This window comes from Protobothrops mucrosquamatus, unplaced genomic scaffold (assembly GCF_001527695.2).
Source record: "Protobothrops mucrosquamatus isolate PMUCROS unplaced genomic scaffold, P.Mucros_1.0 scaffold227, whole genome shotgun sequence".
NCBI classification, from domain to species: domain Eukaryota; kingdom Metazoa; phylum Chordata; class Lepidosauria; order Squamata; family Viperidae; genus Protobothrops; species Protobothrops mucrosquamatus.
The window spans coordinates 77,457-101,118 of record NW_015386578.1 but is presented as its reverse complement, the minus strand read 5'-3'; the positions used below and the strand labels follow the sequence as shown (position 1 = coordinate 101,118).

At 37.8% G+C, this 23,662-nt stretch overlaps 1 protein-coding gene across 1 annotated transcript; it reads right to left on the bottom strand.

Moving 5' to 3' along the window:
- Positions 1 to 11,758: 11,758 nt before the first annotated feature.
- On the bottom strand, positions 11,759 to 19,386 carry VPS25 (vacuolar protein sorting 25 homolog). The gene is made up of 6 exons (XM_015814181.1): positions 19,287 to 19,386; positions 16,714 to 16,859; positions 15,590 to 15,643; positions 15,253 to 15,341; positions 14,328 to 14,403; positions 11,759 to 12,303 (listed from the first exon to the last, which is right to left on the bottom strand). The coding sequence occupies exons 1-6, from the start codon at positions 19,334 to 19,336 to the stop codon at positions 12,191 to 12,193; spliced, it is 528 nt and encodes a 175-aa protein (XP_015669667.1). The 5' UTR covers positions 19,337 to 19,386; the 3' UTR covers positions 11,759 to 12,190.
- Positions 19,387 to 23,662: the final 4,276 nt, after the last annotated feature.

The following is a 23,662-nucleotide window of genomic DNA, read 5'->3' as shown; positions in this document are numbered from 1 at the left end:
CCTCTCTGTGGGAGCGGACTGGTCGAAGGGAGGTGTTTGGTAGGAGGCGGTCTTGCAAATACCTAGGTCCATTGCCATGGAGCGCTTTAAAGGTTGTTACTAACACCTTGAAGCGCACCCGGAAGGCCACAGGCAGCCAGTGCAGCTCACGCAGGAGAGGTGTTACATGGGAGTATCTAGAGGCCCCCAGGATCCCCCGCGCGGCCGCATTCTGAACTAGCTGGAGCCTCCAGGTGCACCTCAAGGGGAGCCCCATGTAGAAAGCGTTGCAATAGTCCAGGCGAGAAACAACAAGGGCTTGAGTGACCGTGCGTAGAGCGTCACGATCCAGAAAGGGGCACAACTGGCGTATCAGGCGAACCTGATGAAAAGCCCCCCTGGCCACGGCTGTCATATGGTCGTCTAAAGACAGCCGAGTATCCAGGAGGACGCCCAGGTTGCGGGCCCTCTCTGCGGGGGCTAATGACTCGCCCCTGATAGCCAGGGATGGAGCCAACTGGCTATGTCGTGACGCCGGAAACCACAGCCACTCGGTCTTGGACGGGTTGAGTCGAAGCCTGTTCCTCCCCATCCAGACTCGCACGGCCTCCAGGCACCGGGACATCACTTCCGCGGCATAATACAACTGTTAGGTAATAAAGGCTTTTATACTTATCTTCTCCTTAAATACTTAACTGTTTATCACTACTAAAATTATTCTACTTTTCAAGCACTAAAACATTTAGCCACACCTATATTGTACAGTATACTATACAACAGGGAAGTTACACTACTAAAATTCTTATATTTCTTGGATTTTTTACTTTTTAAAAGATAAAGCAGCATCTAGTGTAGGAATATTATCTCTTACACACACCAACATGGATACATCTCCCTTGAAGATGGTGACAAATGCAGGAGCTATCAATGCACTATTCCAAGTAGGAGATGAAGAAGAGTGTGAAGATACAAAGAGCTTCGGGAGAGGAGATTTGAGATCTAAAGTATTCCATCCTAAGTTTCAGCCACTCTACTTGAACTTGGCGCTTTCAAATAGTTTATGAAAAATTGATGTTTCAAATGGTATTTGAAAAACTTTCTAAATTGTGTATTAAATGTATTTAATTTGCTACATTTCATATAGTTTTTCTTCAATAAACCAGAATGCAGCACAGCAAGCAGTCTGTGACTAATGAGATTCAGTAAATATTAATATATTAAAATGCTTAGGTTCTCTTCAGTAACTGTTCATCTCAATATAATACCTTTTTATTCCATTCTAACTTTTCCTAGGCCTATATCATTTGCAATGAAATGCCTTCTTAAGGTCCAATGTATTAGCTGTATTCTGATGTTGGTGGAGCACTAACATATTTGATGCTGTATCTACAACAGCTTGATACCTGTACTTTCTGGCAAGTCTTCTTTGCCTCCAGGAACCTCCTGTTTAATATTTTTTGTATGCTAATTCATTATTCCATCCACAGATTCCCATGTCATGATAACTGAAAAGAATCCAGTTGGCAACAGTAAAGCCTTTAATCTCAGTTTTGGAATGACGTCAGGAACAAGATTGGGAAACTAATATTCTATCTCAGGCCAGATTCAGAGGAATTTTATTGAGCTATGTAAAAGCCTTATATGGCTGCACATTATGAGCAACTGAGGTAGCTCATAACAGTTGTATAAAACCAAACATTATACAAGTGATAAAAAACAAAACGCATTACAAATAAAAACAAAAATCTGGCACCACAACCAATCTCCTTCAATGCAGCCAGCATCAATAACTCCAAGCTCCAACTTTACCCTATCTCAGTCCTTGGGAAAATTTAAAACAATTTAGGAGCCACCTACAAATAAACACCCCTCTCATATCCATGCTGCCTTGATAATATCAATAAGTATAATGATCAGAGAAGCTGACTGACTGGCTGCTTCCTATTTTGATTTTTTTTTATTTCCTTGTCCTGAAGTCACACATTTTGGAAGCACCACCAGATGACAGATGTGATCAATAAAAGCAATGGTCAGGAGCATATGTGTACAGCTCTTTTTGGCACACCATTAAATTTTTACTTGGAAAAAGCATCTGCTCAGTACCAAACACATTTAAATATTCCATTGATGTAAAATGCAGAGACCAGAATTTGATTGGAATCCTATACATTTTTTCTATAATTGGCTTTCCAGTATTGACACCAAAACCCTACTTTTGACAGTTTTTCTCCTGCTCCATGAATTGTCCATTATTAGACTCCTCATTTATTTCCCCACTGTATGCCACATTACTTCTGAAAGCTGGACTAATTGGGGTATGGGATAAAGATCATATGACTGCGGCACTACAAGTTGTTAAACTCTTTTCTGCAGGAGGTTCATTCTCTAAATCATTTTAGCCAACTTCGGCCCCTCCTATTCACAAACTGTATTCTACAAAATTAGTTTCTATCACCAGTTGTTGCCATCTCCTTAGGATCAATAGATGGGTTGGCCAATCCCACTCCACTTTTTTTCCACAAAGAAAGCTGCAAATGGTGGTACTGGCAATATAATTAGTTGAATAACTATGACTATAGAAAATAATATTTTGACTATTTATGCAACATATACAATTGTCTGCTGCTTCTCAGTTGTGAATCTAAAGCTATTGACTGAACTGCTAAAATGTTGTGCAACTATTTTATTGACTACACTTGAAGCCAGATGAAAGTATTCAGGACCAGGAAAAACTGAAAAACCAATGGACTGAATATGTGCAATTAATGAATAGGCTGGCTTGGGCACTCAACAGCGAGACACCGGTGAAGCAGGCACAGCAGTGCCTGCATTTTCAGTGTCACATGAGGAAAGTACATCTTCCTTCCCTCGTCCTTACCACTTTCTACAGAGGGATGTTCGAGAACATCCTGTCATACAGCATCACAGTCTGGTTTGGAAGCATCACAGCTTCAGACAGGAAGGCGGTGCAGAGTTGTGAGGATAGCAGAAAAGATAATTGGCAGTTCTCTCCCTTTCATCCAGGACATAGAATATAAGTGTTGCTTGAGCAGGGTCTGCAAGATTATCTGGGACACTACACATCCTCTTACAACCTGTTTTTCTTTTTTTTATTATTATTATATTTTTATTTTTAAACCAACAAAACAAAACAAAACATAGCACACATACACACAAGGTATATACTCCTCCCTTTTTTAACAGCAATTTCGTAACAGTAATCTTCTATTATTTACATTTCCCCCCCTTATTCTTCATTAGAATATTTATCCTTGTTGCCCCGTTGTTTATTTGCATTTTTCTTCCTTCATACTCTACTTCATACTAAGAATACTACATATTATTATTACTATACATTATAGACACATTTTCCACTTTTGACCTTTCCATATTTATTCTCCTCTATTATTTCTAGTCTCCAACCAGTCATACCACAACAAGGTACAATCTATTATGAGACACAGAAGGAAAAGAAAATAGAGAAAACAATTAAACAGGTAGAGTCGTGTCAGGTCCTAAAAAGAATAGTGAAGAAGGAGACTACCATATAAGAGTAAAAAGCAGAACTGTGCGTATGCTATTCTTGCTGCCGTTGTTATATGTAAAATTAAGTACCGTATTTCTTTACTATATTCCTGTTTAAAATACCCAGCAAAAAGATCTCTGGTTTCCAGTCTACGGGTTGGTCTATTATTTCTTCGATCCATCTTCTTATTTTAGTCCAGTATTTTTTCGCAACTGGGCATGTCCACCATAAATGATATGTTCCATGTACCTTTTTACATTTCCAGCATGTTGGCGAATTGTTATGGAACATCTTGGCAACAACCTGTTTTTCTTGTTACCTTTTGGGAGGAGGCTCTGTGTATCCGAAGCAGAACATTCAGATTCAGTCCTAGTTTCGTTCTATACAGTATTAACCTTGTGAACTCTAAAGCTTCCTCCTTCATGTATTCAAGATGGATAGTGATTAATATTTATATGTTACTTATATGTAAGGGTGTAGGTTTATACATACATTGTATATAGCCTGTTTAAATGTGTGTTATGCATGTGTACACTTTTGAGAGCAAGCAACAAAATTTTATTTTTAATGTGTGCCAATGTGTCCACAATAATAAAAAAAGACAATGCTGTCTGTCTGTCTGTCTGTCTATCTATGTATCATTTTTTTAGACCCACTCAATAGGCCATCCACAGTTGATCAAACTGTTTTACCGCAGATTCTTCAGCTGCCAGTTTTGGATGCTTTAGACCAGGGCTTTTCAACCAGTGGTACGGGTACCACCTGTGGTATATTGGTACCTGGCAGGTGGTACGCGGCCATCCAAGAAAAGTGGTAGCGGGGGAGGGGAATGAGCTGAACCGGTGGCAGCATTGCACAAGCCTGAGCGAGAGATGGCTGGAGCTGCAGGGCTGTCAGGGCTCAGTGGAAGCACCAGGATCAGCGCCAGGCTCCAGCTGGAGCTTGGCGCTGATCCTGGTGCTTCTGCTGAGCCCAGAAGAAGCGCAGATCAACTGGAATGTTGCAGCCTCTCCAAGGTCTTGTGATTTACATTCAGATGCTTGGTAACTGATTCATATTTATGATGGTCACAGTGCCCCAGGGTCATGTGAAGTGACCAAAACCTGCTGCAACCACCCAGCAGATGGGGGGAATAAAAACCAAACACCCCCACCCCACCCCCGCTGCCAATCCTCAACAGAATTGCTCACAACAATGAAAACCTCGGTCAGGAGGAAGAGCACCGCCGGCAGGCAGGCAGGCAGGTGTCTTGCTCGGCTGTGGCTTGGGGGGCACTTTTTTCAGTGCCATTGTAACTTCGAACATCACTAAGCGAACTGTTGTAAGTCGAGGATTACCTGTACTTTATCACTTTTTTCTTTTTTGGTCATCAAGTTTTTGACACCTTGCTAAGTGACTGGTGGTACTCGGATGTTGCCATATCCTAAAAGTGGTACAATGGGTGAAAAGGTTGAAAAGCCCTGCTTTAGACATGCCTTCCTCTACTGAAATCAAGAATGCAAACTCATAGATGAATTTAAATAAAGCAATAGGTTGGCATTCTAAGACATCTTGAAAGACATTTGGTCCGTTGAAATGCCTGACGACTTCCTCAGTGTCCTCACTGTGGCCATCAAAATAAGAAGCAAATCAGACCACAGAAAAAACAGATGTATCACGCTGCTGTCCATCATAAGCTTGAACAGACTTATCACTTTTTCAGAAAGGAACCTCCCAGGGGTGTAGGTGGCTTCTGGCCAGAATGGATATTCGCAATGTTATTTCCCATAAAGCAAATTCAGTAGTAGTGCATTAAATAGAATAAACCTCTTTACTCTGTTTTCATTGAACTGTTTTCATTTGCCACTGTTAACAGGGAAGCTCTCTGGATCATTCTGAACCATTATGGAGGGCTGAAGAAATTCATGAAATTGATTCAGCCACTCCATGACAGAATGGACAGGTTCCTTACCATGGTGATAAATCAGTTGCATTTGCCATTTCATGGGATAAAGGAGAGTTAATTTAGGTACCAATCGGACAGCTCTCTTTGACCTTTGATGCGTGAACAAAGTCCCTCATACAGTCACTTAGGAAACCCTCTTTGCTGATGACTTTGCACTCCAGGTGCACAAAGACAATGATCTTTGTAATGCTGAACAAATTTTCAGAGGTTGCTATGCTCTTTGGCCTATCAGTTTGAACAAGGTTTTATCAGTCTGTTCCAAATTCCAAGCTTATAGAACCAAAAATCTCTGTTAACGACATTCAGCTGACAAATGTAAACAGTTTCAAATATATGGGAAACATCATCTTGAGCGATGGGTCTTTGGACAAAGAAATTGACTCCAGGATCAGCAAAGGTAGCCAGGATGGATATGTATAAGAGTGCTCAAGCAACACATCTGTATCTTCACAAAGCTGAATGTCTACAGAGCTGTGATTATCCAGTCTCTCCTATATGTGAATCCTGAACTCTGTACACAAGGTACATCAAACAACTGTAGAAATTTCTCTCTGAAGCAAAGAGAAATGTACTTTCTGCTCCATCCTTGGCATTTATTGGCAAGACGTCTCCAATGTGAAAGATTTTGGATTGCACATGGTCCTTCAGCATTGTGTCCCTGATTATCAGAGCCCAGATGAGGTGGTTGGGAAACATCCTCAGAATGGATGACCACCTTGCCAGTTGCTGTATAGTATAATGAAGTCTGGAAAGAGCTGTTTAGAGAGGCCATGCCAATCTACAAATGTGCTATGAAAGAAAATATACTTCACTGTGACTTTCAGTTAGGAGAAGTAGAAACTGCAACTGCTGACAAAACCTGTGTGGATACACTATGAAGCCTCCAGTGACTTTGAAGACAGGTGCTGCCGAAAACTGATACAAATTGTGAATAATATCACAAAAAAGCAATCCAGTTACTGCAACAATTGACTTCTAGTGCCCCCATTGAGCCATTCTGTACTTCCAAACTAAAACTACAGAGCCACCTCCATGTTCAAGATGAACTATACAACAGTGTCTTCTTCAAACCTGAAAAACCATCATATATTTATTTGATGCCAGATGAAAGCATTCAAGTAGCTTAAGTTTAAATAAATGTAGTTTCTCCGGTTTTATAATATTTGAAATCTAAATACCAGTGGAGTACTGAGGATTTTATAGCCAATTTAATAAAATTGCTAGATAAGTTGCTTAGAAAATTATAACTGAGGGTAATAGTAGTAAGAGCTATTAATGATCTTGTCTAAAAAACACAGTCTCAGTATTTTCAAATTTTGTAATACTTTGATCCCTTATGGTGATAAATTAATTTGGGCAACATCCCATGGTTATTTCATTGTAGTTAGTAATCTGGACTTGACAACCATGTCCGAGCCAACATTTTAAACAAATTGGGACTCTCTGCTGACTTGGACATGATTCTCCCAGAGGATTCCAACCTATAATTTGAGAATTTGAGAACCTATGCATACGTCACATCACAATTTAGTAGAGGTAGTCCTTGTTTAACTACCATTTAGTTACAGCAGTTTGAAAAAGTAACTTTTCGAGCAATTTTCACCTTTACAACCTTCTACAGTCTGTAAAGCAAAGGAAAACTTAAGTAAGATCATTAACACAGTTGCAGTTTCACTTAGTGACTGCTTTGCTTGATGACTGAGTTGCTAGTCTCAATTATGATTGCTAAACCATGACTACCAGGACTATTGGCTAAAAATAGACCGGTGGAATTAAGTTTCTTAACAAAAAAAACCTGTTCTATGGCTTACATTAAGCATGACTTAGAACAAGGCTTTTCAACCAGTGGTACGGGTACCACCTGTGGTACCTTGGCACCTGGCAGGTGGTATGTGACTATCCGGGGGAGGGGAATGAGCTGAACCGGTGGCAGCACCGCACAAGTCTGAGCGAGAGACGGCTGGAGCTGCAGGGCTGTCAGGGCTCAGCGGAAGCACCAGGATCAGCGCCAGGCTCCAGCTGGAGCTCGGCGCTGATCCTGGCGCTTCTGCCGAGCCCAGAAGCGCCGATCAGCTGGAATGTTGCAGCGTCTCCAGGGTCTTGTGATTTACATTCAGATGCTTGGCAACTGATTCATATTTATGACGGTCACAGTGTCCCAGGGTCATGTGAAGTGACCAAAACCTGCTGCACCCACCCAAACATCCACCCCACCCCTGCTGCCAATCCTCAACAGAAATGCTCACAACAATGAAAACCTCAGACAGGAGGAAGAGCGCCGCCGGGCAGGCAGACAGGTGTCTTGCTCGGCTTGGGGGGCACTTTTTTCAGGGCCATTGTAACTTCGAACAGTCACTAAGCGAACTGTTGTAAGTCGAGGACTACCTGTACTTCATCACTTTTTTCCTTTTTTTTTTTGGTTATCAAGTTTTTGACACCTTGCTAGGCGACTGGTGGTACTCAGATATTGCCATATCCTAAAAGTGGTACAATGGGTGAAAAGGTTGAAAAGCCCTGACTTAGAAGTCATGGTTAAATACTTCTAGTCCTTCTTCCAAAATGATGGGGGTATAAGAGCGTTTACTAATTTGTAATGCTGTTAATTAATAGCTTTGGTGGCTCCATTTTGCTCTCACCCTATGAAATTCTCTTTTGAAATCAAAGAGTGGAAGAAAGATTATCTCCCCTTATATCAGTTTTTATGGTCTTCCTATCAGTCCACAATGGTTATTCAAATTGTTTTTGAGAGCAGGGAGAAGGAATAGAAAGACTCACCCAGCTGTAAAATTAATGAAATACTGACTAAAGGAAAGGAAGCTGATAAAGTCATCCCTGTTTGCTAATTATTTCAAGAATTTTCAGTAAAGAATGCTGTAATACAATAGTAGTAAATATTAAACATAGGACTACCATATCTGAACTGCAAAATCCAGACAACCACTAAATGGAAGCAGAGATCTAAAATGTACTCCGTTTTTATTTCCATTTAAAGATACAATAACACAATTTTGCAACCCAAGTATGCTTGTCCTGGCTAAATTATACTTAGTGTGTTCAGAAAATAAGCGAACAGATAAATGGGTAAGATGCATAAATTCATTCAAAAGCTTAGAACACCACAATGCTAGAAACAATAATTGCATGAAGATTTGTTTCTGGGTTCCATGCAAATACGTTTCTTGAAAGGATGCACAGCTGATTTGAACACATGTTTACAGAAAGTCACAGTCCCCCTACAGGCCAGAGTAACCATCTAAAGAATTAGTATAGTATCATACTGCTTCATTTATTCATTGTAATTATATTAGAACAACTATCATCATCTTATATATTCCCTGAGGTATTTTTGCAGTTTCTAGAGATTTACAAAAAACAAATAATAAAAAGTTATGTTATGTATGCTTATTTTTTTCCTTTTTTTATGAGCAGAGTTTTCAAAGTATAGTGATGAATCTGGTACCTGCAGATGTTCCATCTCTGCATGGGATTTATGATACTTTTAGAAGGATGCTTTTGAATCATGCTGCTTTAGCCATACTGTGCTCCCTTTGGTTGTGTGTGCTGTTGCAACACATACACAAAAAAGGGACAGGCCTTGCAATACAATGCTGCAGCAAACTTTCATCTATCTGACCCTCCTTTGCCTAACCCTTGTGAATGCCATTGGAAGTTGTTTATCTGATTAACTAAAATAGATTTTTCAAATTCACAAGGCAATTATTATAAATAAAAGATGTAAGAATAATTTCTCCCTTTTAAACAATTCTTTCTCAAAAACATCAAGATGGCAGAGATTAGGAAAGCTTTATTTTTAAGATCTAAGGATGTCAGTATTCAAATTATCATTGTCATAATATAGTGTTATAGTTTTTCATGAAAAATAGGCTACCTGCTCCAACATCATATTCTAGTTTAAAGTAAAAAAATACCCTAGAAACTTGTTTTGGAAGAAAGTAATTATTAGATTATTCTAGTTCTAATAATCTATTGGTATATTTTCAATATTCAGTGGGTCCAGAGAACAGCCTGTACTTGCCTCTATCTCTCTTATTTTTAAAAGCCATGTAAAGATTTAGGAAAGCTCTGGTAATTTGACCCAAAAGCCTCTTCTCATTTATGTTCTCAACAAACAAGAGAAAATATCTGCATGTGATGATTTGGAACTCTACCATACAATATTAGCTGAAATATATCTATGAAGGAGGAAGTCTGAAGTAATGTGGCAGAGCTGGGACAACAGTATACCCAAGAGCCAGGATACGTCTTTGGGCTATGAAAACCAGTTACTCTTCTCAAGTAGAAACATTCTTGCTACAGTTTTCTCTTTTGCCCTCTTTCAAAGCTTTTGTGGATAGACAGACTAGAGCTCCATAGTCATAGACCTAATTAAAAATTTGCCAGAAGGATGAATTACTTTATCAGGGTATGATATGAATAGGAGGCAAGAATCTAAGGAAGATAAGAGACCCATATTTATAATTCTCTTTCTCAATATTCATGGATGTTAACTAAGGACAGCATGGCATCAAAGGGCCAAGGTTCAAAAGACTGTTGCCTGAGGAAGAAATTTTCTTGCTTTGGAGCAGTTTTATATCATGTGCTATTTGGTTTTCAAGATGTAAAATTCTTATAAAACCATCATGGTTTGTTTTTTGTTCAACAATGTTTAAATGTGGCAGAAGAAAAAGAGGCAAACTGAATACCCCATGCCAGTTGAAATCTACACTTCTATTCTATGCCTCTATCACAGTTAAACTTTGAGCTTGTGATGGAAAATCTGATCAAGTAAACTTTTCCATACTTGCTTTCCTAAAGCCAACTCTTAGAAGAATGTAGGTTTAAAGCAACTATATTCTTCTAAGATCAAAATGTAATTCTAACACAACCTATGTGACAATATACGCTGTAATTTACCATTTATTTATTTATTAAATTTCTATGCTGCCCGTCTCCCCTACAAGGTGACCCTGGGCAGCTTACAAATGATTGAACAGGTGAAAAATAATCAAAAGATTAAAATGAATCAACATTAAAATATTATTAAGAACTATGCCTATAAGAGCCAAGAGTCAAATGGGACAGGAATGAGATCTTCTTACTCTTCAGCCACCTCCAACAGTGAGTGCTCCAACTCAGGGCACCAGGCTAATTGGCAAAGCCAAGTTTGGATACCCTTCCGGGAGGCCAAAAGCGAGGGGGCAGTTCTCCTCTCTAGTGGAAGAATGTTCCACAGGGATGGGACCACAGCAGAAAAAGCTCTTCTCCTTGATCCTGCCTGCTTCAATGTTAGCAGATGGGATCTATAGCAGACCTCCTCCATTGGCACAAGTGGAGCAGGCTTGTTCCATCAGGGAAAGACAGCTCCCCAGATACCTTGGACCCATGCCATGTAGTAAAGGTAATGACCAAGATCTTGCTTTGTAAATTCTGCTTCAAGCTTAAGACATCTCTTTCCATCTGCATGAACTCTGAATTCCTTATTGGAAAGTCATGCTTGATTAACTAATTCTCAATATTCTTCCTCATTTGGTGAGATGTTCTATCTGTCAACTGGTCAGCCTTTCAAGCTAAGGAAGGGTCCATGAAATTCAAATAATAATCTTTTGACAAATCCAGAGGTTCATCAAGTACTACCTTCACTAATGGCTACCTAATGTGGTTATCCACAGGCAGCCTAGGAAAAATACAACTGATTCAGTTTTGAGCATATCTAAAACAAACTCAGGAAAATAAGTTAATTTTACAAACCTATCGATCCTTTGTATCATACCCTGATCTAAACAAGACACATCAAATACATTCCCAAAAGTTGCACCAGTGTATAGCAAAGTAAGTGATCCTAGGAGTTGCACAAAAATATCTGAAGAATACCATTTTCCCCCATTTGCCTTAGCAGAAGAAATAGTTTTTTTCAATACAGTTTTCTTGGCTTTTTTAGTTTTATAAATGTGATTCAAATGAAAGATTTTATTTCATAATGAACTTGCAGGACACTGATGCTAAAAAAAATCTAGGGGTAAATGCCCATCTTCTAGACAAAGTGCAGTGTTGAAACCAAACCAAACAGACAGTTACTTCTGGATAATGGATTTCACTCTCTTCTTCATAAATATTAAAAATGAAGAAATATAGTTCCCTCAACTTTTTGCTTCTGGAAAAACAATATTGCTGAACTCCATGAGGAGGCAACTGACCTCCACTTAGGCCTGACACGAAACTAACAACAATATGGGGATGGGGATGGGAGAAATTTGAAGGTCCCCTTGGTGTGAGAAAAGCACACACAGAGATAAGCCAACACAGAGGACTTTTCTATAAACACAGTATACTTTAATTTGTCCAAAGTCTTTAATGCCCCACTGGATAGCTCAGTCTACATGGCCTCTTGCCCAACTGGAGAGAGTACTGCATTTTTGATCCCCAAATTATCCCCAAATCATTGCTGCAAGCAGCAGGGTTTATTGTCTGCTTCAATTTGGAAGGCCAAACTCAAGAGCCAATAGTTGTTTTGTGTCATATGAGCACAAAGAACATTCTGATTCCTCCATAAATCTATTCAAATCGTCACAACGCAATAAGAAGCAGAAGCTGCAGAGAGAAGAAAATGGAGTCAAATGCTGAGCCATCAAGATACAGTTTGCTGTTTCAGCCTTCAATGCAAGGAAATCAGAGCAGAGAGAAGCTCTTAAACCCAGGACCCTTTTGTACAGTCATACTAGGAAACAAAAGCAGAATCTGTATTAGAAAAATTTGACGCCCCGACCATCATTCAGAGTGAATATTTCAGCTTTATGTTCCTGTTGTAAAGCCTGCAGAGCTCGAAGAAGTACTAATTCTTCCAAACCATGGAATTCTAGAAGAGAATAAAACATCCTTGGTTGAGAGAAAGTCACCCATGATTTATATACAATATAATACAAAAATTTGGTTGAGGACAGAACTGGTGGCAACTTACCCAGCAATACAGAGAATGCAAAAAAGATATGTTGCTAATTCTCTGAATTTGTATATACACAGCAGCATTTGCATGAAATGCAATATTCAAATAATTCTTTTAAATATCTAATGTTTAGTATTATCAAGAAAGGCTTGATATTCTATGAGCAATGCCAGACAATGTTCACAAAGTTTTGTTCAGTCATGCTGAGATATTCTTGCCTTTCGAAGGCTCATCGCCCCAGTTTAGGACAGCATAACCAATTCAGTTATTTAATATTTAGGCAAAAGAATTTATTTTCCAACCACATATTATGAGATATTCACCCATATTGCAAATTTACTTTCCAACCACAGTCTGTAGGCTATCTTGTTGCTTTGGCATAAGAATGTTATACAAAGTGCAAAAAAGGACTATCTTTGGATGACCTGTTGTAGAAACAGAATGGGGGTACTATGTCCATTTATTTCTTTGTTCGTTTAAATTTATATGGCCACCCATCTCATAAGTGGTTCAGGGTGATGTACAGCAAAAAAAAAAAGTATAAAAACAATATACCTGCCAAACATACTTGTATTTTTTTTAAAAAAACAAAAACAGTCACAGGAGATCTTGCTGTTCTTGACTTTCAGTAAATTCCATATTATTGATCATGTATTCTTCCAGATCAGCCCTGGGATTTGGGGGTGGGTGGCATGGTTCTCTACTAGTTCTCCTTCTTTTGGGGTTAGGTCCAGTCAGTGTTGATTGAGAAGGAAGATCAAGCCACAGCCTCTACTCTACTCTGTGAGGTGCTATAAGGTTTGGCACTCTTTCCTCCTGTTTAACATCTGCATGAAGCAACTGGATGAGGCAATCAGACAGTTTCAGGTGAGATATAAGCGCTTAGCTTTATATTTCTACTCCAGGTCACCTGAGTGAAGCTATGGAAGTTCTGTCTAAATGCCTAGAGGCCATGGGGGCCTGGATGGGACAGCTCAACTCAAGCAAGACTAAGTGGATTTGGGGTTTTGGACCTTCTGGTCCCAGGACCCGCCATTTTTAGTTCTGGTGGAATGGCACTGCTTCAGATAGAGCCAGTACCTGCTCTAGGGTCATCCTGAACTCACAGGTCCTACTAAAAAAAAGTGACAATCATTGCTAGAACTTTTACACACTGGGCATGGGCAATTAATGGCACTGACTACCTGAGCACATCTGACAGTACTGTTCTGCAAATTGCACTGGCTACAGTTTACCTGCGTGCAATTCAAGATTCTGGTTCTTTCTTTAAAACCCTGAGTAGGTTAAGGCTGTATATATTTTCTATTTAATTTAATATAAATATAAATTGTAAGCTACTCAGAGTTTTGTACTTGATATGGACAGCCATATAAATCAATTGAGACAAAGAAGTTGAGTCCTCCTGGACTCACATTTTCTGCTTTAATGGCAGAAGGCTGCTGTTGCCAGGAAAACCTTTGCACAGCTTCATAAATAATCCTACTTGTTAGGATTACATACTGTAGGTAGATTGTTGCAAAACAAGCTTAGAAATTTCAGTTCCCAAATTGTCTTTCTTTTTTCATTACTTAGCATAGCACCAATGGAACCAAAATAAAGGCATGTTCATTGATCTGGAACACAGTCCAAATAATGATCCCTACCCCGACATTTCATTGATGAATGGAAACAAATTAATCAGAGAAATATTCCGGGTTTGAATCCAGTTTGTAAGAGTTAAAATCCAATTAGATTTAAAAAATATGAAGTATATACTCTGCTGTTCTGAAAACTGTCTTCCATTTGCTATAAGAAACTTAAATCAATTTTTAAAAATTCAGCAGGAGAAAAATGTGGACAGCAAGAAAGGTTCTCTGGATTAAAAATGAGACAGAAGAAACACAAACAATTTATGTCTCTTTCGACACTGTTACATATCACTATAATGGAAAATGCACCTTCTTCCTCTGTATCCTCGCCATTGGATAACTCATAGAGTGTGAAAACCGAGTTTGTCAATCCATTCTTCAAAACCTGGAAATGGGGAGGGAGCAGGTAGAGAAAGCAACACTTGATATTTGATACCATTATAAGTTTTATATTCCAATTTTTTTTGTTCTGCTAAGGATATTCACAACAATTCAATATAAATAAAACATGAAAATATATAATAAACACTGTAAGAAATAGATTATTACATCTTGGCAATAAAATATACCCCCAAAATCTGGAAAACAATTAAATCAACTGAAAAAATCAAGTGCAAAGAAGCCTCCTGAGAAAACCATTATAGAATTGGGAACAGCAACAAAAAAACCTTTTTTTTTCAATCAGTCAGCATTTTAACTTCTGAAGACATGGCTTTAGGATAAAAATCTGATATCAATCTCATCTACACAGACTCAGATGAATAAAAGCTATTGATATTTTTTTTATTCCTATCCATGTATTACTTTAAAAGATAAACTTTAGCATTATGAAATATACTCAGAGACAAGTTTCCTGTGAAATGATTAACAACTTGACAACTACCATAGGTTTAACATTAAAAATGTTGTAATATTCAAGATTTACAAAGCTATACATGAAAAATAATATAAAGTTTGCTTGTTATGATTTCAGGTATTTTGTACTGTCACAGCTGCACAAAATTCCAGGAATTCCACATCCTAGACATCTAAATTTTCATTTAAAAATATGATAAAAGGCAGAACACTTTTGTGCTGTGATGGTGGAGATATGATAGAAAAGAATTGTGGGCTCCTGCTGAAATTCAGATTCTGGGAAGAGAGAAAGGAACTGTTTCAACGTATCTTTACAAAATCATTTTCTACCAAAGCTTAATTAATTTTGCACTGTTACCACAAAAAGTATTGCTCTTACCCATTGGTAAATTAGCTTGCCCCATTCCTCTGGACATCGCCACAGGATAAGAAAGCTAGACTTGTTCTTGTCAAGCCATTCAAGATTCCCTGAAGTGAAACATAAAATATCTCTATTATCAATGTGTTAAAAACATCCTTTTTAAATATAAATAATGGATTCAGCCCTAGCTATCCCAGCAGCCTGATTTACCTCTAGATAAGACTGCATCCAGTCCCTTAAGGCTGCATGTTGTGTCACACCTACTTTGATGTTAATCTTAATGAAATGAAGGAGACACATATATCGCCAGTTAATTATATTTATGATTAGATAGGCATGTTACCCTCAAACCTACCTTTTTTCCTGAGCTCCTCTAACACAACAAGGATGGATTCCAGTGGGAGTTTTCCTGTTCCATAGTTAAGAAAATACTAAGCACAGGATAAAATGTGATAAACTACTTAACTCAAAAGAAATTCAAGATTTGGGACTGCAACGTTCAAGATATTAATGTAGCCTCAAAAAATCACCATACTTGTGATGCAGCACATACTATAATCCTCCCATCAAATGCACCATGCAGCTAATAACCATGAGTAGTATTCGGCCATAGAACTAGAAGGAAATGAACAGGCTATTTATGTAGCCCAGAATGTTGACTGTATAAGCACATCAAGAAGGTGGCAGCAGTTGTAATTAAATTTCATTATATAAGATGTTGATAAGAATAAAGTATCTGAAATTCTATGGAAAATTCCTATTAGGAAAAAAACAGTTTCTTTTAAAAATTACAGGAACATCAGAAAATTTAGTAATCAATACCTTAACAAAACCAAATTTAAAAGCACTGTAGTGGAAAATTATTTTCTAGTAAAGCTGTTGTAAAGAAAGCATTTATACTTTTTACAGTTAACAGTTAACTAAAACTAAATTATAGAAAATTTGATATGTAAAATTCCTCATCAAATGGAGAGGTATTCTGTATAATTGTGTAATCTTTTCTTTTCCAAGCCACCAATATAATCTTGCCAACAATAAGCATCACCTGAGCGTTTTGTTTTTAACACAGCCTCAGGGAAATCAATATTAAGGCATTTTATGTGACTTCAGAGCAGAAAATAGCATTTTTAAATAGAAATTAACATCAAAACATCTGTAGAAATTAAGAACTTATTTTCCTCAGTGGAACTTAAAAAAACCTTGTATTATTCTAACTTAAGGTGAAGCAAAGCGGTTTACTTAAAAAACAGAATTATTTTAGAAGGCAGGTCTATTCTATGTACTTTTCACAAATCATGTAATCCTATATGTAGGACCATACCAATAGCACATTCGGTTAATGCTACAAGCTCATATTGCTTCAAACTTGAACTTTTCACTGACAAAAAAGCCAATTCTTTTATCATCAGGAGTTGCATGAATTCCTTGTCATCTCTCCAAGGCAGGTCTTGAAGACTCATGATAGTAGAGGAAGGATACGCTGCAATTTCCAATTGTTGAACAGTGGGCTCTCTTGAGCCTCTGGAACAGTCATAGTATAGAGCTTGTTGAGGCGGCAATACGAGAGCACTAAGGAACACCATGCTGTCAGCTGTTTTTGCCTTGTATCCACGTTAGGCTGCAACCTAAAGCACAAAAGGAAACAGATGTAAAAGAAGCTGTCATCTCAGAAGCTCAGTACTTTTAACTGCCAAATGAGAATCAAGAAATAGAACTTCCAGAATCATACCCCAAATTTTGTCACTTTACTGAAGATTAGATACTAAATTGACTAAAAATCTGAATAAAATCATCCAACTTCTCAAATTAGTCCTGTTGTTTTAAATAACCCAAGTTGAAATTTCCATAATTGCCAACAAAGCTATATATTCTTTGATTTTTCCAAACATCCATAAAACAATTTATCAATTTGATTTATAATTTTTAATAAGATTGTCCAGAGTTAAATAATTTAACCAACCCAGTTTTTATAGGCATGATTGCCAGTTTAATCAGCCTAAAATACTGACATGTTTTGCAGCCATTATCACCCAAATATTGTCATGGATCCAACAGTCTGACTGGAAATAGTCCAAATTTTTTTTTTAAAAAAAAGGAAAATGGTGTTAGCAACCATTGGTGTTATCAATTCAGATGAGGATTTGGTGAGCAAGAAGTATTTTATGTACTTCCTTTTAGCGGTTTTTTTTACTGTTTTTCTAACTGATTGTGGCTATCAAAGGATGGTGGCAAAAGGCTTCTCCAATTTATCATCTATTTGAGGCAGGTGCTGAATCCAAAGAATTAAACTTTATAACTTTCATCTATTTTTCTTATCTCTGAGAATGTTCTTGTTCTCTGGATTCCCTCCTCTTGTCTCCAGTTCCCTTTCCTTTATTTTTCAGTTTTGTTTTTAGCTCCAAGGCCCCAAGTTTCTTCCCAAATCTTTTGTTATTTCGTCACTCCTTTTTTTCTGCCTTTTTTTCTTTTATGACAGTTTATCCTTGGTTAATGATGTCTGCAATTAACTTAATGGCTGAATCTTTCTAATGCCACGATGTTCCCAGGTAGTTGATTCTTTCTCACAATTTCATGTTCTTCCCTTTTACTATTTATTTGGCAGACAATTGCAGCATCACCCTATATCTATATCCTTTAACAATTATTTAATATTCTCCCTAGTTTATTTCCCTCTTTTCAGGTAGTATTTCCACCTCATTGTATCACTCATTGTATCACTCAAATTCTATCTACTAGTATGGAAATATTAGCAGGAGAGAGATCTGTTTTACTGATAAGTCCTATTTCTTCTCCTTAGAAAATATATGCTCCTTCCTCTCAACTAAAACTTTGGTTCTTGCTATACTCACCTCCATCTCCCACACTGATCCAAAACTCTTCTTTCTGACTGCACCCCAATCTTCACTATTTGTATTCTAAGTTTTACAATCAAATTTTCATCAATGGAGATTAGAGGCAGTCCCTCAAAATCCGTAATAGGCTTCTTATTCAAATCCATTATTTGCTTTCATATTTAAAATTCCACAGCTTTCCTCCTATTTTATTTTATAGTTTTTCTCACTATACAAACCATACTCTTCCAAATCTTTTACTTCTATCTTAGCTCCATCCATTCATTGTGATCTCCTATGCCTAAAATCCTCTTCTTAAAAATCTTAGTGTTTCCTTTCTATTTCTTTAAATGTTTCCTTGAAATCTTATTTTTTTTTCAAAATCTTTGACATAATCTGTTATTCTTACTCCCAACACTAGCCATGTTTAAAGTACACATTTTCCCAATATATCCCACACAATCCTTTGCCTTTTCATTCAGCTGTTTTTCTACCTGACTATTTCAAATTTAGATCCTTGGCAAAAGGAGTGTTTTTGTGAGGAAAAAAATGATTCCGTATGAAATGCACTACACAGATGACATTCTATTAACAACCATAGAGAAGCCATGTTATGCATTCCATTTTGAATGCAAACATAATCTTAATTTTGTTTCAAACCGGATTACAGAAAAAAGTTAATCGTGTTAATCAAATTAAGTGTTTTTGGCTTTACGCATTTAGTAATACATGGATGGGAAACCTGATAGCTTGAAGTCGTTGAACAACTCCCAATACTTCTCATCACTAGTCATGCTGGTTATGCTAGTCTAAGTTATAGATCAGCCACGGGGGCGGGGAGTTCCTTCGGTGAACTGTTTATTTCAATTAATGCGCGGATACAAAGTTTCCTCCAGAAATCTCTAATTCAAACGGTACTGGCAGTTCAGTACCGTCAATTGGGGGGAAGGGGGAAAATCTCTCTCTCTCTCTCTCTCTCTCTCTCTCACACACACACACACACACACACACACACACACACAAAACCAGCAGCAGGAGCGAAATCTTATAATCCTTTTCTCGAGACAAAACGAGGCAAGAGGAGGAGGACTTTCTACGGAAACCACGGTTCCGACGGGGCACCTCCAACACGTGCAGCCTGCACCGTGCCTCGAAGAAAAGAACGAGCTCCTTAATCTCAGGGCCCAAGAATATTTAGACTGAGGAAGACCCGGGACTCACGTAAAAAACGGCGGGAAACTGTACTGCCAGGGCCACTCGAAACTCATCATCGCCGCTGAGGCCGAACGGAACTTCCGCCTTGGCGGACTAACTTGTAGTCCGTCCTACAAATCATTCCACTTCCCTTCCTGCAAAGTCCTTTAAAGGGTTCCAAGGAAATGCAACCCCAGGACGCATCAATAGAGCTATACAAAGTAGAAGCTTCCGGTTTGGGTTGTGTCGACTGAAATTTTGTTTGAGATTTGTTTTGGATAAGTGCCCGACACTTGCAAGTCTGTGGAGCGCACGGCCTGTTAGCTTGCAACTAGCCGCTATTGGAATTTAAATGGTTTGGCGCGCTGGAACGTTTTCAAAGCAGTGTAATTTCTTTTGGTATACTCTGTTCTGTAATTTGGCGAGTCGCTCCCCGCCTGCATTCAAAGCAAAACATGACTTGATACAGAGTGTGTGCATTAAGGTTTCATTAAACCTTATTTGCAAAAGCTATGAAGCAATGTTAGTCCCAGACTGGTGTATTTTGTTTTGCTTTTGCAGTTGTGCGGAGCTGAACATTTCTTTGCAATGGCGAAACTACCGGGAGACATCTCTGAACCTGTTCTTTATTAATCCTTCCTATCAAAATCAGAATCCTCAAGTATAGTCTCTTCTTTCTTTCTTTTAGACTCCACTTTTTAGGAATCTAAAAAAAAATACTGTCTGCAGATCAATAAGAAATAATAAAAATTGGGAAGAGCAATTGAAATACCCGGGGTCCATTTAAATCAGCTTAATCTACACATGACCTACAAGTAAACCGTGGACTGGATGCTGAACGGAGTAGGGTCACATACGTCACACAACCCACCTTGCTACCCTACAAGGTTTGCCTTTGTAGTTGGAAAAAAAACCCTTCAATTTTTAGTGTATCTAGAAGACTAGGATTTTGTTCAAGGTAAGTTAATACTATTAATGTTACCATACACTGTGTAGCTTTAAATTACAAGAAGGCATTTTATTAATCTTTTGGGACATTTACCACTGGCATACCCATTTAGTTTAATGAGTGGAAATGTCAGCTTTCTACGTGGAATGAAATTGGCCCAATAAAACAAAATGTGGTGGCTTGTAAAAGATACTGACTTGAAACAAATTAAAGTTGAAACTTTGTCAGTGAACAGATTACTTTTAATTTACCTTTAAGTTAAACCCAATTTAATAAATAGATCTGATTAAACCTCATACTGTAGGTCGGACTTCCGGTGGTGACTGCCGCGCCGATGGCGGCTTTTTTTAAGCTGTCCGCCCTGGGGATGCGTTAAAGCCTGAAGGAACGGCGTTCAACAGCTGTTCCACGGCTTGGAGCCTCTCTCCCCGGGTGAAGGGGAGGAGGTGAGTTTTCGTGGATAGAGGTTGAGTTCTCTAGTTCTCTAAGAATTTTTTTTGGGGGAGGACGAAGGTGAGAACTCCCTCAGAGTCTGGGTTTTCTCCGCACCTCGGGCCGCCTTTGTTCTTAGGAACAAAGCCAGACGCTGCTTCCATTTCTGCTAATTATAGAGACCGTGAGTAAAATTAAAAGCAGACGGAGCTGATCAGGAGTATTGGAATTTGGATAATTTGGGACTTTAACTCAGAAAATAAATAAATATCTTCTTCATCTACTATTTAAACTACAACAAGAAGAAAAATATGGCCGTGGAATGTCGTTCTCTTGTTTGAAGTGATACTTAAGAGACTTTCACTTTTACTTGGCGTTTAAGTGAAGACAAGGAAATAATGTAACATTTGCTAGTTTATGTAAATTGCAAGCTTCCTGTTTCTTTTTTTTATTATTGTTCTTTTTATCTATATCCTGCAACTGTTGCTTTTACAAGATTATACAAGTTTTGTTTTTTTTTTTTAAAAAAAGATGGCTTCAAAACGCACTGGAATTTCTGCTCTTCCGAAAGGTCCGATTTCTTCTCCGGTTGTTCAAATTTACACAGCAACCTAAGCCTAAGATGCCTCCACCTTCTCCCCCACCGCCTGCACTTACACTTAAGGATTTACAGGATGCTTTGATGAATACAGCAAAACAAATTAGAATAGAGACAGCTGAGCTTTTTGAAGAGAAAAACAATGAGATGAGACAGGATATACTGTTAGCTTTTCAAGGTTTAGCAGCTCATGTAGAACGCTTAGATGGACGAGTGGACGAGGTGGTGGAAAATGTTGAAAGATTAGAGGACAGACTTGGGAAAGTAGAGGATAATGTGGATATAACTCAGAATGAAATTATTATGTCACAATATAGAGACATGGAATATGCTCTGAGAATAAGGGGATTGAAGGAGAATGTGCAAGAAAATTTGAAAGAAGAGATTGCAGCAGACTTGGCTATTGTTTTGGCATGCGAACCTGAAGAAATTTTGAGAGAGATAGAAATTTTTTTTAGGGTAAATTCATGGGTCGCACGACAAAGAAATCTACCAAGAGATGTTGTAATTTATTTTTCCAGAAGATCAATTCATAATGAAATTATTCAAGCCTTCTATAAACAGAGATTCCAAATTGTAGCACAAGATGTTATAATCTTAAAGGAAATACCTCCTAAAATACTTAGGAAAAGAAAGGACTTTGCTTTTTTGGCTGAAGAGCTGAAAAAATGACAAATTCAATTTAGATGGGATATACCTGTTGGAATTGTGGTGAGCTATATGGGGATACGTTATAGACTTAACACAATTTTTAAAGCAAGAGATTTTTATAGTTTGATTTTGAAGGCAGGTTCACCACTATCTCCACGATTTAGCAGAAAAAGAATGCTCGAAGAAAAAGTGGTGGAAGGAGCACCGCCATTAAGTGTAGGAGATTCACAGGTTGAATTCAAGCAACAATCTTCTGAGATAAAAGATGATCCAAAGGGACAAAGGATGACCCGTGCAGCCCATAGACATAAAGAAAAAGAGCAGCAAAAGGTGGATGATGTACCTATAATGCATCAGATTACTTCAGAGCCAGTGGGAGGTACAAGACCAAAGAGATCAGCGACAGCTGATCTTCAAGGAGTGTTCCAGAGGCTCCATGCCACTAAAAATGGCAAGGTTCCTGACATGGAATGTTAACGGTTTGAATTCACCACAGAAAAGAAAGAAAATATTTCATTATTTGAAACAACATAAGAATGATGTGTGTTTGCAAGAAACTCATATTACTTCAAAGGATCAAAAGTATTTGATTAATTCCCGGTTGGGAATGCATTTTACAGCTTCTGCTCAGCAGAAAAAAGGAGGTGTAGTTATTTATGTGAGAAAAGAGTTATCGCCAAAATTAATTGATTCTGACTTAGAAGGAAGATATGTTATTATCGAGTTATTATTGAATGGAAAAAGATGTCTTATTATTGGATTATACGCTCCAAATCAACAACAAAAACAGTTTTATAAGTTGATACATCAGAAATTAAATCAATTGGACTATAAATCTGTCATCATGATGGGAGACTGGAATGGTGTTTTAGATTCAAGCAAAGCTAATAAAGGTTCCTTTAAAGCTTCTAATTATTCTATATTACCTAAAACCTTTTTTGATTTGAAGGATGATTTGGAATTAAGAGACATCTGGCGAGAACGGAACATGGAAGAAAGAGACTTTACTTTTTCTCGGACAGGCACCAATCGTATTCCAGAATTAACTTCTTTTTAATTACTAATGATTTCTTTTCTAGGGTGAAGAATATCAAGATTTTTTCTAGAACATTGTCAGATCATAGTCCTGTATGGATGGAATTATCTGCTGAAGATGGGAATAGAAGGACTTGGAGATTAAATGAAAATGTATTTAGATATGAGGGAAATTTGCATAAATGTAGAGATCAATTGAAAGAATTCTTTTTGTTGAATATGCAGAAGGGCACCTCGATTTCAATGGTTTGGGATGCTAGTAAAGCGTACATGAGAAGTGCTCTGATTTATATGAATAGTGTGTGTAGGCGTAAACAGATGCAAAAACAAAGAGAATTAGAAGAGGAAATTAAATTAAAAGAGAAGGCTTTGATTTTAAATCCACTGGATAATAAGTTAAAGGTATCCATAACTATGCTTAGGGAGCAATTTAATATGTTAATGGCTGATCAGATTGCAACTAATTTGCGATATATGAAACACAATACATTTTGTAATGCAAATAAACCTGGTAGGTGGTTAGCCTACCAATTATGAAAGAAGCAGAAGTCAAGAATTATAGAGAAAATAGATTATAAAGGGAAAATGACATACCAACAAAATTTGATTAAAAGGAGTTTTTTTTATTTTTATTCAAAGTTATATCCCTCTGAAAATATACAACTTTCAGAAATAGAGAATTATTTACAGCAGGCACATTTTCCTAGATTATCAAATAATCAAAGGGAAGAGATGAAT